The 19,934-nt window shown below is 37.7% G+C and overlaps 1 protein-coding gene across 1 annotated transcript in view; it reads left to right on the forward strand.

Annotated features, from left to right (window-relative positions):
- The first annotated feature begins 2,708 nt into the window (after window positions 1-2,708).
- The window catches only part of nSMase (neutral sphingomyelinase), a 205,070-nt gene continuing 187,844 nt past the window's right edge, over window positions 2,709-19,934 (forward strand). Inside the window, exon 1 of the mRNA XM_090382988.1 lies at window positions 2,709-2,948. Coding sequence (XP_090239114.1) covers window positions 2,905-2,948 — 44 coding nt within the window. The 5' untranslated portion in view covers window positions 2,709-2,904. The remainder of the gene's footprint in view (window positions 2,949-19,934) is intronic.

The raw sequence follows: 19,934 nt of genomic DNA on the forward strand, positions 1-19,934 counted from the left end.
TCAACCGGCTCAAGGCATCAGCAATAAAGAGATACACCGATACTACCTTGTCTAAAGGAAAAGCGCCATACTGATCAAGACACAGTTGCATTAATCCAAATCTTGATCTAGATAACTGGATGGACTACATTTCAAGATTCAAAACCAAGTCCGCTTCTGCTGAAATACCTCTCCAAAACTCTCAATTTGCTGCTACTGATGACCTCTCCATAATTTCCGTCACAAGACAGCAACTGATATATGCAATTAACTCCCTGCGTCCATCTAGTACCGCAGGCTGTGATAAGATACCTCATTTCATAATTAAATGCCTTAGCCCCTATATCCTAGATGCATTACTCTCAATCTACAACTCAGTTCTTTCCACACGAGTTTTCCCTGCTCAATGGAATGAATAATCTGTGAGGCCACTACCTAAGGTTAAAGCACCAACAAGCCTAAAAGATTTCAGACCAATCTCAACTTCTTCCACCCTTCTGAAACTTCTAGAAAAGGCACTCCTTCCAGCATTAAACAAACAGCTGATGCCACAGAAGCTGAAACAGTTCCATTTCGCAGTCGAAAATAGATCCACCATAACAAACCTCATGGCCGCACAGATATCAATTCTTCAAGCCTTCGAAAATAAATCTGAATTAGCTATAGTGTACGCCGATATTGAAGCTGCTTTTGACAGTCTAGACGTCACAGCCCTTCTCAGTCTTCTGCAATTCTTCTTCAGGATTAATGGAGACCTACTAGCTTTCCTCACCGCCTTATTGAAGGATAGAAGTGTCGACCTCACTTTGAAGAAGACCCACTTTACAAGAAAAATCAATGCAGGAGTCCCACAAGGTGGTGTCCTGTCTGGCCTTCTCTTCTCAGCCATTCTGATTCCTTTCATGCGTCTTCGTGATGATGCTATAATATATGCCGACGATATAAAGTTTCTGACCTTAATCCCACCGTCTGCAAACCCAATGGCAATTACGTCTTCCATCACAGAGAATTTGACCGACCTTTCAACTTACTTGAAGATGTTTGGATTAAACCTTAACCCTTCAAAATCTGCAATAATGATATACTCATTGAAACACCAACCAACAATAATTCAACCTTCAGTTTTAGGTACTCTCATCCCAGTAGTTACCTGCCATAAGGATCTCTGTGTCTATTTTGATCCGAAGCTGAAATATAATGTTCACACGGAATACCTCCGGAAGCGATTTAACACCCTACGCTGGAGAGCGAAACAACACCTACTTCATTCCAATGATGCCGCAACCACTACCAGATATCTTCAAGCCACTGTTTATCCGGCTATTTTATATGCAGTTGAGATCTGGGCATCTGCGTCGCCCTCTCTTCAAAAACCGGTGTTCTCGTGTGAATACTGGACCCTGAAATGGGCCACAAATAAGCATCGCCGACCCCCTCAATTGAGAACAACTGACATGGCTGAGCAGCTAAATGTACCCAGGCTTCTGAGGTTAATTGACAGTAGGCGTTTAATGACCTCAGTAAAAATGTACACAGGAGTGATAAAAGCCCCAAACATCTGGGATTTCTGTCAGTGGCACAATCCTCCGCCATCCTTGAGGTCAGAGCCCACACTAACCCTCAAATACAACCGGCTGAAACTGTGTAGTCGGTTCCTACCTGCCCAGGCACTCCCCAAAATTCAGGCACTGCTCCGTCTTGGAGTCGACCTACAATAAATGGCTACCGACTACAAATACCGTCACATGCTCCTCGAGTGGATTACATTGGTGGAACTGGGATAACTTCCTCCATATGACGTTCAGTCCTCATATTTTCATTATTATAATTTCATTTTTACATGTTTAATTTGTGCAACTAATAATTTCCATGTCATGGTAAAAAATGTTTTGCCAATTAATCTCAATATTATAATGTAAAACTCCTGGCCGTGTCGCCGTGATGAGTATTATTGTCTCTAGTACATGTTCTGTACTTATCAGCAATAAAGAATTTATATACACATAGCTCGAAGACATGATGACAGATGGACTAAGAAAATAACGGAATGGTACCCAAGAGGAGCTAGAATAAAACCTGGAAAACAAAGGCGGAGATGGATAGATGAAATTCATGAGTTTTGGGGTAGTAAATGGATGGCCAGTGCTCAAAACAGAAGGAACTGGAAAGTTGCTGGAGAGGCCTTCATCCTACAGTGGATTGAAAATGGCTGATGATGATGATGAATGCTAATTCTAATGCTAAAAACTACTTTGGTAGTAGAAATGATGTGCGTGTGTTACCCCTGTAAAGTTCATATTATTAGTCATTTAGCCAAGAAATATCTTTTAGAATACCCTTTGTTTATAGACAATTGTCTTCAATCGAAAGGTTTTGTAATTGAAGGTCATCATCCTAGGGGCGCTACAGGCACTGTTCTACCCACAGAGGAATCACAGACTATTGCTTTACTTACTCCTCTGTGAGAGGACTATTGCTTTACTTACTCCTTATGTTATTACTGTGTGTTATGGCGGTGTCAATACGTCGGTCTTTGCAAGTATTTATATTGATAACACGAGGTCCGTAATGGTTGTAATGAAATTTATGCAGTTGTAATAGCTAATCAGAGTGTTTTTAAAATTATAGATGCAATTTGCTTATGGTTTTTAGATTTCTAGAAATTTCTTTGTATTTTTACAAAACAATGATTAAGGATGTATGTGAAGTAGTGCTTTGGAGAGCAATGATTAAGAAATAATTAAATTATTGTTATTCTTATCTAACTTGTATATTCTATTTGCTATTATTCGAACAGTGGCTGTAGTGTAATCTGGTGTTAACAACTGTCTGTGTTGAGGTTCATTTTATTTCATACCCAAAAGATTACCTTGTTGGCATCTCACTGATTTGTCACTGCTGAGTTATTGTTAAACAGTACTTGTAATGAAGATGGAGGTAGAATTAAAAATGTTTACCTTAAATGTGTGGTAAGTATTTTTTGAGAATTATTTTGTTTCTGTTATTCAGCAGATTAATTACTAGTTGATATTTTGTTTTAAAATATTTTACCATTAAATTAATTGTAGTTTTACTGTGTTATACTATTTATTCGATTAATTAAGTTATTACTCGAACGTTTTTGAAACTTTAATAACACAATTAAGTTGTTTCATTTCAAGGAAATGAGAGTCCACCTCTTCAGATACGCCCCTTGCTGCATACAGTACACATGGAAAGAATAATACAGTATTTCTGGCTCCCATCCTCGTGGTTAGAACATTAATTACAATTACAATCCCGCACCATTGCGAAGAAACATCAGGCGTTATCCTTCTTGAAGACTAGTAATTTTATTTCGTTTATTTATGTAATTTTTCACTCCTTTTATGGCCTTAATGCATCAAAACAATCTTCTACCATAGAATACTGTCTGTAAATCATGTATACCCTGATATTCAGACAGTATGCTAATGCTTTGTGTTTGTTGTTACTGTGACACATGTTTTAATAGTCAGTCTTAGGTGAAGGTATGCTTGGCTTTATGGCATGGAATGTGGTTCTTAACACAGACCATGAAAACAGCAAATTTACCATGAAATTCATTAGATTTACTGAAAATATACCAATGATTTGTGTTTTTTGCTTTGTGTCATTGATGTATAGTATGTTTTAGTCTATCTTGAGTATTAAATCCATAGCATTACAGAAAGCAAATGAAATTCTATTCATAAAAGGACATGGTTGTTCTTAATTTAATAACGTTTCATAATTTGTGTAATTGTTGTTATATTAAAATAGTTGTAATTGATATGGTATGCAAGAAAGAAAGAGAAGGCAGTTTCAAAAAGTTCTGGCTTGAATCGTCACTCTGGCACAATTAGAAATCCATAAATGTGCTAATGTTATCTATTTTCTCCTTTAGTAGCCTTGCACTTTTGCCATTGTTCATATACAGGGTCATCAAGAAAAGATGCAACATTTTGCAGTGCTTGTTATCATTGGCAAGTATGGTGACATTAGATGCCTAAGATATAGGAGCTTATTTTTCCAGCAAAAACAATTCAGTACGTGATTTATCAGCGTCCAAGACTATTTGTAGATATTAACTGAAGTTTTCCGTCACTGTTACCATAGATAACTATATCGTTGTGGCAGTGTCATTTAAAAAGCTCCATTGCTGAGATGTAAAGAGAAATTAGAATTTTTTTAGGGGTTGGGAATGTCAGAAGTTTATCAAATTCTAATAGGGAGCTAAACGATTTTGTGACAGTTGAGAAGAAAGTGGAAAAGAAATTGTTGAAGCTAAAAGTAAAAAAAAGGCACCTGGGGTGGATGGGATCTATCTGATTATTAAGTGAGACAACAACAGAGCTAAGCAAACCTTTAGCCATATTTATGAGAGCATCCTTGGATTTGGATTTAGGGGAGGGCTCTATGGACTGAAGATGTGCAAATTTATCCTCACTTCACAAAGGGGATCAAAGCTAAACATTTCTAGATTGAGTAATTACAGATCAGATAGCTTGACTTTTGTTCTAGGAAAAATAATGGAATTGCCGGTTAAAGAATTAATGCATCACCATATAGACAGAGTTGTAGTTATACTGAGTCACAGCTTGGATTTTTTTTAGGGGTGATCTTGTCTGACCAATCTGATTTGATTTTATGGTACTATGATTAATATTGATGCAGTAACAAAGGAACAGGATACAAAATATAATTTTGACAATATATACTTTGATTTCAGACAAGCTTTTGGTACTGTTTGCATGTATAAGCCCAGATTGGAGTAGTATGGTATTAATGGCAAGTTACTGCTATGGATAAATGGGATGGTTGAGTCGTAGAAGACAATGTGATTATCAATGGGCACTGCTCTTGGACTAATGTCATTGGAATGTTCCTAGCCGAACTGTAGTGAGATATTTTTGCACCCTAGGCAAATCAAGCATTTGGTACCCTTTTAAATAATTTTCATGACTGCGAAACTACCATACCCAAATAGTGCCCTAGGCATTTGCTTGGATGCCTACCATACAATGACTGCACTGGTTCCAAGTTTCAATGCTAGATCCATTATTCTTTTCATTATTTATTAGTGATATTGAAGGCATATTAGGCTTTAATATCTAAGGATCTAAAAAAGTTAGGCAGATGGCTGAGAAGTGTTAATTGAAGTTTAATATTGACTAATGCAAGGTACTTCATATGGCGGGCAGTAATCCCAACTTAACATACCAACTATGTGGTATCACACTGAGGGTAGTGGAGAATGAAAAAGATCTGGGGATAATTGGGTAGTCAAATATGAAGTTCTGCATTATACCAGACTGCCAGGACAGCTTATGGAGTTTTCTTGATGAAATATAGGAATTTTCCCAGCACGACAAGTGGCTAATTATCCCATTATATAAGGTTGTGATGTAGGTGTGTTACACAGTTATTTATCTTACTGTACTACTAGCATTAGGTCTCTCTAGCAGAGTGGTCATGAGCAGGAGTGCAGTAGCACATGCCCTCCGAGTAGACTGGGATTCAAGCCCCTGGCTGCTAAATATGGTGTATCTCATTAAAGAGGCCTCTGGAGTCAGGAATTCGATAATTCATTTTTAATGTCACTAACCACTGACTCAAAACTGCATATATAACTTTATTTACAATAATAAAAATCTAAATAACATAAAAATCTAAATCTAAAAAACATAATAAAAATCTTCAAAACTGCATTATACTATAATTAAAGCAAAAACCGAAATAAAAGTGTATATTACAATAATATAAAATCTCCGATTAAAAATTATAAAGATTGAAATCACTTAAAACCACTATACAATAGCTTTCGGCAGCAACAGCTGCCTTTATTAAGTGAGATGGTTATGGGTTATGCACAATATATATATGAAGGTGGTTCAATAAAGAATTGCCCTGACCTAGCTGTAGAGGTGCTAGCCTGTTGATTCTTGGCACAGGTTTTAGTCCATCTCTACATAGCCACCGTGCAGATTTAAACATTTTTTCCATTGATGGATGAGGCTACGGATACCATTTTTTGTAGAAGTGGTGAGGTTGGTCTTTGAACCATGACTCTGTTGCAGAAATGAGTGTCTCGTCGTCAGGGAAGTGGCTTCCTCGAGGAATGATTTAAGGTAAAGAAATAAGAAATTCGATGGTGCTAGATCAGGTGAGTAGGCTGGGTGGGGCAGTATTTCATGTCCAGAAGTGGCCACTTGTGTTGTTGCAATTTCAGAAGTGTGAACTGGGACATTGTCTTGAAGCATTCTCACACCTTTGGACAGCATGCCACGTCTACATGTTTTGATTTTCTCTCATAATTTTGTAAGTTGGCATAATAGGTACTTGTAATTGTTCTACCTTTCGGCAGGTAATCAGTCATTATTACACCTTTCTCATCCCAAAACACTGTTAGCAAGGTCTTTCCTGCTGAAGCTTGGACCCTTGCCTTCTTGGTGGGTGGGGAACCATTATGTCACCATTCCATGGACTGCTTTTTACTTTCAGTGTTGATATGGTGTATCCAACTTCCTTCCTGAGTGATTAGTCAAGAGAAAAGTCTTCCTCATTTTTTTGGAACAGGGCTAACAACTCTTGTGATTTCTATTGTTGAACAGCCTTCTGGAAACCAGTCAATAATTGGGGAATCCACCCTGCACTCAATTTCCGTAAATGGAGTTGGTCATAGACTGTTTCAACAGAGCCCAAACTAATCTTCACCTCCTGGGACAATTCACGCACAGATATCCGGTGATCTTCCGTGATTAACGACTCCACTTTTATGATCGTGCTGTCATCAGTGGCTGAATGGGGATGACCTGGAATGGGCTCCCATTTCCCTAGCATGTTTGGCTGTGGCTGAGCCAGCATAATCAGCTAGCTGTCTTGATGGCTCTATCATGTTCACCTAGGCGATCGTGCAATCTATGCTTTGTTTCTCCCACATTCTGGGCATTCAATATCTTGTACTACCCTGCTAGCATCACCGGTCAATGGAATCTTTAACCATGGACTGCTGTGTGAAGTCTCTGACCAGGAAGCTGCACATAGCACATTTGACATCAGCATAAAATACGTGCAGTGGGTTCCAAGGTTCCTGGATAATAGGGAATGTGGTAGCCCGGATAGTAGGAATAGTGGGCATAGGCATAAAAACATTTGTATGCCCACTATTCACATACTTTCGACAACCATCAGTAACACTCTGGAGGGGTAGCCACACATCTTGAGGTAAGCCGTAACCTGTCTAATCTTGTCATCCACTCTCCTCAGTGGAGGAACAATGTGACCCCCACCCTTCCCATCAAAGCTTTGACCGCACTTTTCTTGTGGCCACCAGCCTGGGTTGATTTAAAGTGCGTGTACTGGGCACAACACAGGTTTTCTATACACCTTAGTTCTTAAACATCGGCCTAAGCTATACACATCAAGGAAAGGAAGGGCCCTTCCAACTCTGAGATAAAATGAATATAGGGTGAACCGTCATTCAGCCACCTGAGCACTTCATTATCCCGACCCCTCTGTATTATCATTAAAGTGTCATCAACATATCTCTTCCATACCTGAACCGGGAGTGGAACAGTGCTCACCAACATCCTATCCTCAAACTCCTCCATAGCCAGATTGGCTATAACCATACTAATGGGTGAACCCATGGCCACTCTGCGGACCTGCTGGTACATAATATTTCTAAACAACATAGTGGTACTAGACATACACAAACTAATTCCTTTACAAAGATCTTCACAACTCAACACTATTCTATCTTTCAAAGTATAATCTCTTTCCAAAGCTACCTGCACACAATCTGAACCATGTTCAATGGGTTTACAGGTGAACAAGGAAACGTCAAGACACCATAATTTCCCCATCTTCTATCTCCTGAGTTTGAACAAACCGTACAAAATCACTATTCTTAATAGTAAAGTTCGAACGTCCCACTCTGGGGGATATAAGCTCTGCCAAAAACCTGGATAGAGCATGCGTCGGACTGCCTACAAAAGATACAATGGGCCTTAAAGGCCCCCCCCTTTAACTAAGAACTAAGGTGCATAGAAAACCTATATGTCATGGCCAGTACACGCACTTTAAATCAGCTCAGGCTGGTGGCCACAAGAAAAGTGTGGTCAAGGCTTTGATGGGAAGGGTGGGTCACGTTGTTCCTCCTCTGAGGAGAGGGATGACGAGATTAGATGGGTTATGGTTGACCTCAAGATGCCATTATTGATGGTTGTCATAAAGAATATGAATAGTGGGCATAGGGATGTTTTTATGCCTAGGGCCACCACACACATTCCCTACTATCCGGGTATCTTGAAACCCATTGCACATATTTTACGCTCTTGTCAGATGCGCTGTGTGCAGCTTCCTGGTCGGAGACTTCACACGGTGGTGTCCATGGTTAAAGATTCCATCGATGCCGGTGACGCTAGCGGGGTCATATACGAGATTGAATGCCCGGAATGTGGGAGAAATGAAGTGTAGATTGTGTGATTGCCTAGGTGAACATGATAGAGCCATCAAGATGGCTGATTATGGAAGCTCAGCCATAGCTTAACATGTTTGGGAAATGGGGCATGATATTTCAGCCAAAGGAGCGTTGGTTGTCGACAGAGTGTAAAATAGTAACTCTCTCGACAGCCAGCCAAAGGAGCGCTGGCTGTCGACAGAGCTAGTAGTTTCTGGAACCAGAAGTGGCTAGAGAGCTTACTGATATGTTCATCCAGACGCTATAGTATTAATAGGATAAGGGCTGCTGCATTCATCCGCTTTTTGAGTCTCATTTTAGGGAGGGATGAGCGATTTAGAATGATGCATGCCCGAGCCGTTTCCAGTTCCAATGTACGGGAAGTTAGTAGTGCTTGTGTCATAGTGGATGCCACAAACCTGCTGGGATATACGTAGGTATATGTGTGTATGTGTATAACCCATAACCATCTCAGCTGATGAAGCTGAAAGCTATTGAATAGTGGTTGCAAGTGATTTCAACCTTTAAATTTAAAATAGTTAATCAGTGATTTTATATTATCATAATATACACTTTTATTTCGGTTTTCACTGTAATTATAGTATAATGCAGTATAATGCAAGATTTTATTTTATTTTATTTTATAGTATGCTTTATTGTAAATAAAGTTATATATGCAGTTTTGAGTCTGTTGTTAATTACATTAAAAGTGAATTATGGTCTATCTGCCAACCCACCTAGACCAGCGTGGCAAATTATGGCCCATTTGTCCCTTAACATGAATCGTTGGGGAGGCTTCTATCCTGCACTGGGCTGCTACTTACCTTTACTACTAACATTAGTAAAGGCCAGAGGCATAGCTAGGTTTTTGGCACCCTTGGCAAATTTGTGGCTACGCGCCTTTTTAGGATAATTGGTAAAATTATCATAAAAAGGCGCGTAAATAAAATTATCATAATAAATAATAATAAATCTTTTGTACCAGGTAATAATGTGTCCTGCCGCTAGCATATTTAACATGTTTTACATTTAAGTCATCGGCAGGCGTTAAAAATGTTTTAATTTTCAGATATTAATAAAATTCATGGATTCAATAATATAAAAGTTATTTTATTAATAATAATTACATATCAGTTACGGAAAGTATTAATCTGTGATGACTAAAGTAGGATATATAATTTTTACATTGAAGAGTTCACGACTAAATACACCATCTATAGTTGTTCCATTACGTGTAGTATTTATCGAAAGATCGGATGACATGTCCAAGTTGAAGAATGTTTTCATAAATGTGCAGAACTCTTTTCCAGCTTCAGAGTTTAATTGTAAAGAAAAAAAAATACATTCAATCTGACAACATCATGGGACTTGAAACTAGATGCGTTTTCGAATTAACGCTTTTCCCAGTTTCCAAAAGCTTTTTGTATCTTAAAACCTTAATATTTCTGTTTTCAAATTCCTCAGCTTTCCAGCAATATGCTATATGTCCACATTATCCCATTTATTATGTGAGAAAATTTCCTTGATCACATGTTCATATTTTCCACTATCCTGGGAAAACTACTGCAATTTTCAGAGGTTTGAAAGTTTGTTTCTCTAGTATAGAGCTAAGATGAAGCTCTGCAAAATTTCATTAAATTTGGTCCAGTAGAAGATAAATTGTTGCCATCATACAAGTATGATGCTACAATACAAGTTACAATAATTCGCTTCTGGTGGAAGCTAAAGATGATGTCACTTTTGTAACGCTTTTCGCATGATGGTTTTTCATTACGAAATTTTTGAAATAACGCCAGTAAAAACATTTTTAACGTCAATAAGTAAAGTCTGACCTTTGTTTAACAAACTTCTTTATATCAGATTTTTCTGTTTAGCAAATTTTTTATGAATTCCCCTTTGTAATTACATTTAAAATAGTGTCTGTAGAACAAAGAAAATTTTCCATACGAGATTACAAGACACTTAATTGGGTATGCATTGTTTGTCCCTCTGGCCTTCAAGAAATTTAGGCAATAGTGCTGTTGCTGAAACAAGAAGAAGAAATGAATCACTTATAAGTTTATCAAGTGGAAATCTGCTGTACACCAATGGAAACAGTGAAAGGAGTGAAGGTGGAGTTGGGTTTCTGGTCCATAAAGATTTTAAAAACAACATTTTGGAATTCAAAAGTACATCACCAAGGGTGTCAAGACTAATACTCAAGATTTCTAAGAGGTACAAGCTAAAGATTATAATGATTTATGCACTAACATCGAGCCATGATGATGAAAAGGTTGAAGAAATGTACACCGAAATTGAGAGCACTGCACTATTATTATGGGGGACTTTAATGCTAAGGTTGGAAAAAGGCTAAACAGTGCAGAAAGAGGAACTATAGGAAATTTTGGAATTGGTGAAAGAAATAAAAGAAGTGAAAGACTTGTGGAATTTGCAGAATCTCAAGGATTGTCAGTAATGAACACTTTTTTCAAGAAAAGGGTGAACAGAAAGTGGACATGGAAGAGTCCAAATGGATTAACAACTAATGAAATCGACTTCATCCTCACTAACAGAAGATATATTGTGAATGATGTTACCGTCCTGAATAAGGTAAATGTTGGAAGTGATCACAGAATGGTAAGATGTACACTTGATATAAATGTAGGAAAGGAAAGGAAAAAACTGACTCGAGTAAATAATACAAAGGTCTTTGAGATAACAGAGGAGGAGAAAAAGCAGTATGTACTGGAACTTAAGAACAAGTTTGAGCTTCTGCAGACTGCTCAGGACCAAGATATCGACGAGGAATATTACAACTTTCTGAAAGTGATAAAGCCCAAGAAACCTATAGGGAAACAGAAATCCAAAGAAGAAAAAATTAGTCAAGAAACACTTGTCATGATGAACTGAAGACGACAAATGAAGAGCAAGAGAAACACTGACAGGGAGAAAATTGAGTATACTGAGTTATGCAAAGCCATTAGAAAGAGACTCAGAGAGGACATAAGACGATTTAACACAAGAAAAGTAGAACAAGCATTAAGGGAAAACAAAGGATTTAAATCAGCAGCCATGAGCAGTAATACAGAAAGACAAATGATACTGAAACTGAAGAATAGCGATGGTGTACTTATAAACAGCAGAGAAAGCATAATTCAAATAGCAGAAAACTACTATAGAGAATTATACAAGGCGTGAGGGAATGATACCAGCAGTGGGGAAGATGGATTGCAAAGTAGCAACACATACGACATACCCGATATTCTTCCTGATGAGGTAGAACACGCATCGAAGAAAATGAAGAATCATAAAGCCCCGGGGGAAGGTGAAGTTACTGTAGAGTTGTTAAAATTGGGAGGAAGAGACATAACACAAAAACTGGCAAGGCTCGTCACAAAGTGCATTAGAAAAGGTGTGACGCCTAAGCAGTGGAATAATGCAGTCATAAAATTTTGCTGCGTAAGAAAGGAGATAAATCAGAAATTGGAAATTATAGACCAATTAGCTTGTTATCCCACATCTACAAGTTGTTCACAAGGGTCATTACTAACAGATTAGAAAGAATACTTGATGAGAATCAACCGAAAGAGCAAGCTGGCTTTAGGACAGGATTCTCAACTATGGACACCTTCACGTAATATCACAGCTAATGGAGAAAGCAAATGAATATAAAACACCATTATGCCTGGCATTTGTGGATTATGAAAAGGCATCTGACTCCATACAGCATAAGGCAATGTTTCGGGCACTGGAAAGACAAGGCATAGATACTCCATATATTATGATTTTGAAGAAAATATATGAGAGTGCTACATCCTTTATTAGACTAGACAAAGACAGTAGGAAATTTAAAATCGAGAAAGGAGTTCGACTAGGAGACACAATATCTCCGAAGCTGTTTACTGCTGCCCTTGAAAGAAAGGGCAGCAGTAAACAACTTCGGAGAAAGGAGTCAATGTGAACGGAGAGTACCTAAACCATTTACGATTTGCAGATGACATTGTGATCATAAGCCACGATCCCAAAGAATTAGAGGAAAATCTTAATCAGTTATGCACGGTTAGTAAGGATTTTGGACTAAAGATGAATATGGCTAAAACAAAAGTAATGATGAACAAGTATGCCACAGGAAGGGAAATAATGATTGACGGAGCAGTAATTGAAAAGGTGGAGTCGTATACTTATCTGGGACAAGTTATTAGCTGTAATAATAATAAATGGCTGGAAGTCAAGAGAAGAATTCATTTTGGATGGATAGCATTCAGGAAATATAGTCACATACTGAAGAGCAATATCCCAGTTTGTCTGAAACGTAAAATAATGAACCAATGTATACTTCCTACCATGACTTATGGAAGTGAAACTTGGGCACTCACCAAAAGAATGGAAGAGAAGCTGAGAACTACACAGGGAAGAATGGAACTAATTATAGTGGGAATCAGACTGTTAGATAGAAGAGAAACACATGGATTAGGCAGCAAACTGAAGTAAAGGACATTCTTATCAAAACTAAAGAACTAAAATGGTCTTGGGCAGGACACATAGCTCGAAGACATGATGACAGATGGACTAAGAAAATAACAGAATGGTATCCAAGAGCAGCTAGAAGAAAACCTGGAAGACAAAGGCGGAGATGGATGGATGAAATTCATGTGTTTGTGGGTAGTAAATGGATGGCCTGTGCTCAAAATAGAAGGAACTGGAAAGTTGCTGGAGAGGCCTTCATCCTGCAGTGGATTGAAAATGGCTGATGATGCTGTTGCTGAGCACAATGGTAATCTCTTTAGCTTACGAGATTACCATCTGCAACTTAGTAGTACTCCTAAAACCTATCCAACTACATGTCCCACATTTGATTGGATACTATGATGTAGTTTCAAAGGAACTGGATGCAAAAAATAATTTTGATATCTTATACTTGGATTTTAGGAAAGCTTTTGATACTTTTGCACATGGAAGACTACTGTACAAGTTAGAGCTGGATGATATTAAGGGCAAGTTGCTACAATGGATAAAACGGTGGTTGAGTGAGAAAAGACAGTGGTAATCAATGGACACTTCACTTTGTGGACTAATGTTATTAGTGGAGTCCCCAGGGTTCAGTGTTGGGCCTCTTGTTGTTTTGTATATTTATCAATGATATTGATGAAGGCATATCAGGCTTAATATGCAGATAATAGAAAGGTTGGCAGGGTTGTTAATGATAATAATTGCAGTGTGCTATAATTGCAGCAGAATCTAGAAAAGTTGGGCAGATGGGCTGAGAAGTGGCAACTGAAGTCTAATATTGACAAATGCAAAGTACAGCATATGGGTAGAAGTAACCCCAGAGAAAAATGTACCAACTGTGTGGTAATACACTTAGGGTGATAAAAAAATAAAAAAGAAATGGTAGTAATTGTGCAGTCAGATATGAAATTTTCTGACCAGTGCAGACAGGCTGCCAGAGCAAGTCATTGGTTATTGTCAATGATTTAGAGGAATTTTGCTAGCAGGGATAAGGAGGTGATTGTCTGGTTGTATAAGGCAGTTGTCAGGCCACACCTTGAGTACTGTTTACAGGTCTAGAGGCTTCATTTTAGGAAAGATGTAGAGTTGCTAGAATGAGTACAAAGAAAAGCAACAAGATTGGTGATGGGAACAAAGGGGTGTTCCTCCCAAAAAGGCTTAAGTTCTTCAAATTGCAGTGCCTGGAGGCTAGGCACATATGAGGTTATCTGTAAGGCATTGACTATGTTGAGCAGGCTTAATTCTGATGGGTAGAAGTAACCCCAATTCATCCTCTTGCTCAGATTACGAACCTGAGGGGCCACAAATTCAAATTAAGGAAAGACAATTGTAGAATAGATGTGCGGAAATTTGCCTTTAGCCAGCGGGTAAATTGCTGGAACAAGCTTCCATCTGTCGTTGTGGAAGTTGATAGCTTAAATATATTCAAGGAGGAACTGGACCAACTTTTAGAGGGAATGGATGTGTGAAATGGGTTTTCCTTTTTTTGGCTGATGGCTATTAAGCTTGCTTTCTTGCATCACATTGCCTCTACTACTACTACTACTACTACATGCTGAGAAGTTGAGCTGGTCAACTACTTGATATGAATCTGTAGCCAGTGGGCAGATCAAGGGTATTCCACTCTGGTCAACCTTCTACTGTAAGCGCCCTGTTAGAGTTTTAGGAGAAAGTGGTTTTGCTTTACTCCAACTAGGATCATTTGTTGTTTCACTGAAGTGAATCATCCACACTTTGCCATAAATTTTACCTATTTCTGTTTACGTGGTCACAGTAATTGAATATCCGAGTGTCTCCAACCATTTGTACAGTTTCAAAATAATAAAATTGTAAATAAGTGGAATGTTTTTTTAATTTCCTCTTTATGCAGTCTTTCTACACTGTACTGATTAATGTTGGCTTCTTTTCTTTGGTGGCATGTCTAAAATTTCTTTTTTTTGTTTTATCTGAATTATTAATCACAATATTCACAATTATCTGTTTATATAACAAGCACAAAACCACTATATCTGCATTATTTATAACTTCAAACTTATTCAGTATCGCAGGATGTACACAGTGCATGAATCGCGAACTGCTGTTCATTCGAGCATGTGCCAATGAAATGGTCACCTAATTGGTCCCTTCAAAGTTGCGTTCTGGACAGCAAATACATCTGTGCTGTTATGCAGTATGTACTCAGATTTAAGGATGCATGCAGGCTTGAATCACCCTCTGAAAACATTTGGCAAAAATTTTCACCCTCCCCTTTGCTCTCATCCTGATGCAACATCTAGTGGTGCTATTTCGTCATCTAGCCTCGGGTGTCGAAATATCTTGAACTGATGTGGCCCATCAGTGGCGCCCTTCTGATACCAGTGCCCTTGGCACCTGCCCCAATGCCAAGGCGTTCCTACACTACTGGTGCATGATAGCATAAGGAGAAGAAAGGTATAGGAAGTGTTAAGAATATGTAGAGAAATGTAAGAGTAGAGAAATCACTGATAGAGAATATTAAAAGTATACAGAGTAGTTATATCTACCATTGGCTAGAAATTAATAATGGACTGAGAGAGGGTAGTCTCATCTCTATTGTTCATACTAGTATTGGATGATATGGCAAATGCTGTGGAGAAAAGGATTAGGACAGAAAAAATAAAAGTGCTAATGATGAACTGATGAAATTTGTGGCAGAGAAGAAAAGTGCTTGGGATGCATATAAATTATCGTGTGACACAGAAGCCTATGGTAGATATAACTAGTCTGTAATCAAGTCAGGCAGGCAAAGCAAAGCGAGGTCAGGCAAGCAAAGGTAGACTACGAGAAATCTTTGGCCAAGGATGCAGAGAAATAGCAAAAACATCTTTACTTTTATAATTAAATAATTTTTTATTCATTTAATAATTTGTAAATTCAATTTTTGCAATATTTTGAATATAATTTTTAAAAGTTACTTTCTGTGATATTTAGTAAGTTTAAGAATGATTGTGACAAAGTGGCGCTGCGTGTAGCGGCTGTGTTAAAATGTGCTCTGTTATATTAAAATTTGGTGGTTTAAGCATAAAAAAGTGATAATACATCTTACCATATAGAAGAAGAGGTACAGAGGATTCATTAGACATATTTTATATTTGCGTGGTATTTAGGCTCTATGATTAAAATAACAGTTTAGTGGTTAGCGTGTTCGAAGAATACATATGATTATGCAGCGGTTAATGCTATATGAAAGGAGTGTAAATTCGAAATGCGGGACGAATATTTTAAAACATAAGAAATGTATTCATCGGGAGTTAAGACTGTGAATCAGCATAAAAATATGTTTATGGTAAGGAAACGTTGCATGCTTTATGGTATGGGAGAAAATTATTTTAGAATGTAATTGACATAATTAATTGGAAATATTGGACATTAATTAGAGATCGAAGAAGGAAGAAGAGGAATAATAGTCACCTTATGAATAAATTCATTGACTGAAGATACAATAATTATTTGTTATTTTGGTTTTTCAGGAGCATAGCAACTAAGGCCATATTGCTCCGGGAATAATGCGCTGGTCATTCCCTGACCTTTCTGCATCCTATGTATTTGGTGGTCACGGGCTCGAATCTCGGTCTAATCAAGAAGTATGTGCTACGCACTGCTGCTAATTCTTGTGCGAATCTAATGTCGTCTATGTCTATATATATCCATTTATAGACATAGACGACCTCTGGAAAACAGGCAAAAACCAGTTGTAATCAGCCTTCTGCACTAAGCAGGGCTGTGATGTTGTCATCTTTCCTCTTCGAGAGCTTCTCGTTGGATGTATGCTTTAATTTTCCTATGATTAAAGTCGGACCATTTCAAAATCGGCCATGTGGTAGGCAGTGGCATACCACCACACAGACCATAACAAAACTAACTCCAAAAACTGCTGTTAAAGGAAGACCTGCAACTAGGTGGAAGGATGGGATCAGTGAACTTTTGTGCTTGACATTTTGCGATACCGCTTGTATAGCACATGGTCGATGCAGTTGGAGGAATTTGTTGGTGGCCACAACAGCCCCTCAGGGAACTATGTGACTGGAAGAAGTGACAAGATCCACCTTGAACACTTTGTCAGAGGGTATCATGACTGATACAGAAATAGCTGACAGCGATTTCTGGGTGAATCATGATTTCATCATTTGCAGAACCTGTGGAATGTATTCCAAGGTTGAGAGTGGATAATCATAGCTCACCTGGCAATTCTTTCCTTTGTCGTCATTGTATGGAGTGTACCGATCTAAAATTAAATTTTGGTGTATTACTAGAAGAATTTGAGTCACTGAAAAAAACTGGTGCTAGCTCGCTAGAATAATGTAATAGGTAGCTCGTCAGGGATTCAGGACTGTTGTAACCTACCAAGTGATGCACTCCCGATTTGAGTTGCAGAACAGAAAAACCAAGTGCAAACTGCTCTGGTTTAAAAGGACTTAGTTCTATTAGGAGACTCCATTGCTGGGGAAACGGGGAATATTTTTTTCAATAAGGATATGTCTGCCGGAAGCAACATTTAACGATGTCACCAACAGAATGTCAGATTTTAAAGGGGGCAAAGAGAATATTAATGTGGGGACTAATGATATTAAGCACACATGATCTGATGATTTGTTAGACAAATGTAGGACCATGCTGAAGACATGCTGCAAGTTAGGTCAGAATGTGTCTGCAATTCTGCCCAGGCATGAAAGGAGGGATTATATGCTTGAAAGCCTTGTGGATTAACAAGACTTAAAGGACTTTGCAATGCTTTTGGGGGAGATTTTTATCAGCTTGCCCTGCACTTGTAGGTAGAAGGAATCAGTTTTGTAGAGACAGGATACATTTAAACAAAGGTAATGCAAGGGTTTTTGCCAGTGTCATTGAGGATACCTTAAAGGTTTAGGAAAACTGCTAGTTTGGGGAAAAAGGGTAATATAGATACGCATTTATCTAATGATATTGGTCAAAGTAACGCTTGCATATACCTCAAAAGTTCTTGTTACTGCAACAGATCATATTAGCAAGATGTTCCAAGGGCAGAAATGACTCATATGAGTGGGTAGCTAACGCCAGGGAAACAAGCTTAAATAACTTCAAGGGGTGTGTCAGGGTAGTTAACTATACAAGAACAATGTCTTAATTGTTTATACAGTAATGTCAGAATGTTGTCAATAAAATAAGTGAAATCGAACTGCTGCTTAGGACAAGTAACACTGACATAATAGGGCTTACAGAAACGTGGTGCTACTCAGAAATAGGGGAGGAGTTTCAGTATGGTATGTACAATGTATTTAGGAAGGATACAGCAGATAGAAGGGGAGGTGGGGTCCCATGCTTCTTATCAAAAGTAACCTGAGCACGATGAAAGCTTTCCCCGATTTAAAAGTTTTGCATGCTAGTATAGAATCTGTATGGTGTGAGATAGTTGGAAGCAAAGGTATAATGAGAGTGGGAGTAAGCGGTGATTCTGAAGATTATGAGAGACTCTACATGCAAATGGAATGGGCAAGTCAGTGTGAATGTCTTATTATGGGTGATTTTAATTTGTCTCTGATTGATTGGAGCAAATGGGAAGGAATGGCATGGGGGACAAAATTTTTAAATCAACTAGATGATTGTTATTTGTATAAACATGTCAGTGAAAGTACTAGGGGAAAAGACTATTCTAGACCTGATCATCACCTATGAACCAGATGACATAATAGGACTGATAGTACAGGCACCAGTAGCAGGAAGTGATCAAGGAGTTCTACAGTGAATGATGAAGAGAGAGGTAGCAGTAGTTAAAGGCAAAATTAAAGGGTTATTTATTTCAGGAAAGGAAATTACAATGGCTTAAGGTGCTACATGGCCTCTGTTAATTGGGTGGATATCTCATGGAGCGAATACAATTGAATTATGGTATACCTTTAAAACATTAATCACAGATGCCTTGAATGCATCTATACCATTAAAAAAATGCACCTAAAGGAGGATTCCAAGTTGGATGAATAATGACGTTGACAGATTACATGAGCAGAAAAAGGTGGTGTGGAAAAGTCACAGAGCAATAAATAGTACTGAAGCCTATAACAGCTAAAAATTGATCTGTAATAGTGCTACCGAAAAGATTAGGCTAGCAAAGGCAGATTATGAGAAATCAACACAGAGTGGGGATAAGGAATTCTTCACATGTATAAATGCAAAGAAGAGAAGGACAAATCAGAACTGACTTATGTAATGGATGTGGGTAGTGTTAGATACCCCACATCCATTACATAAGATTTTCGATATTTACAGAAGAAAAACCCTTTATATAAATGAGAAATTATGGGAATGAAGTTGAAAATATGTAATTAATGATATTCAGATTTCACATGATTATTTAATGAAAAAACTTTTGAGTCTAACAGACGGGTTAGGCTCCTGGGATTTAATATTAGTAGAGGTATATGATGCAAGAAAGCAAGCTTATACAGCATCAGCCAAAAAAAAAAAAAAAAAAAATTTCCCATTTCACACATTCATTCGGTTTAAAAGTTTGTTCGGTGAATTTATTTAACCCTATGATGCCTGAATTTTTATTTTAAGGAAAAAAAATTTTTTTTCCCCTCTTTTATTTTTTATTTTCATAGTTATTAACATATAAAAACTAAAATACATTTAAAATATGTCAAATTTACAATTTTTTTCATATGTTAATAAATCGTCACATTTGTCCTTGGATTCATAATGCTTGCATATAGAAAAATTAAATGCACCTTCATTTCTATATTATTTTTCATCTTATTTCATTGATTCTTTTTATTAAAAAAAGACAACAGACTGAAAAGTTAATTTATTAAAAAATATAATGTAATACAAATATAATTTTTATTTATAATTATTTTGTATGAAATTCGACAAAGCAATTTTTTACTTTTGTGATACAAAGATGGACTTTGCACTTGCTGCAGAAAAATACTGGAGTACTCTTGCAATTAACATTTTTACATCTGCCTCTGTCTGTGACCTCGGGATAGTGGTGAAGACTATCCAAATGGAT

This window comes from Mastigoproctus giganteus, chromosome 10 (genome assembly GCF_048544385.1).
Source record: "Mastigoproctus giganteus isolate SK-2022 chromosome 10, ASM4854438v1, whole genome shotgun sequence".
Taxonomy (NCBI): Eukaryota; Metazoa; Arthropoda; class Arachnida; order Uropygi; family Thelyphonidae; genus Mastigoproctus; species Mastigoproctus giganteus.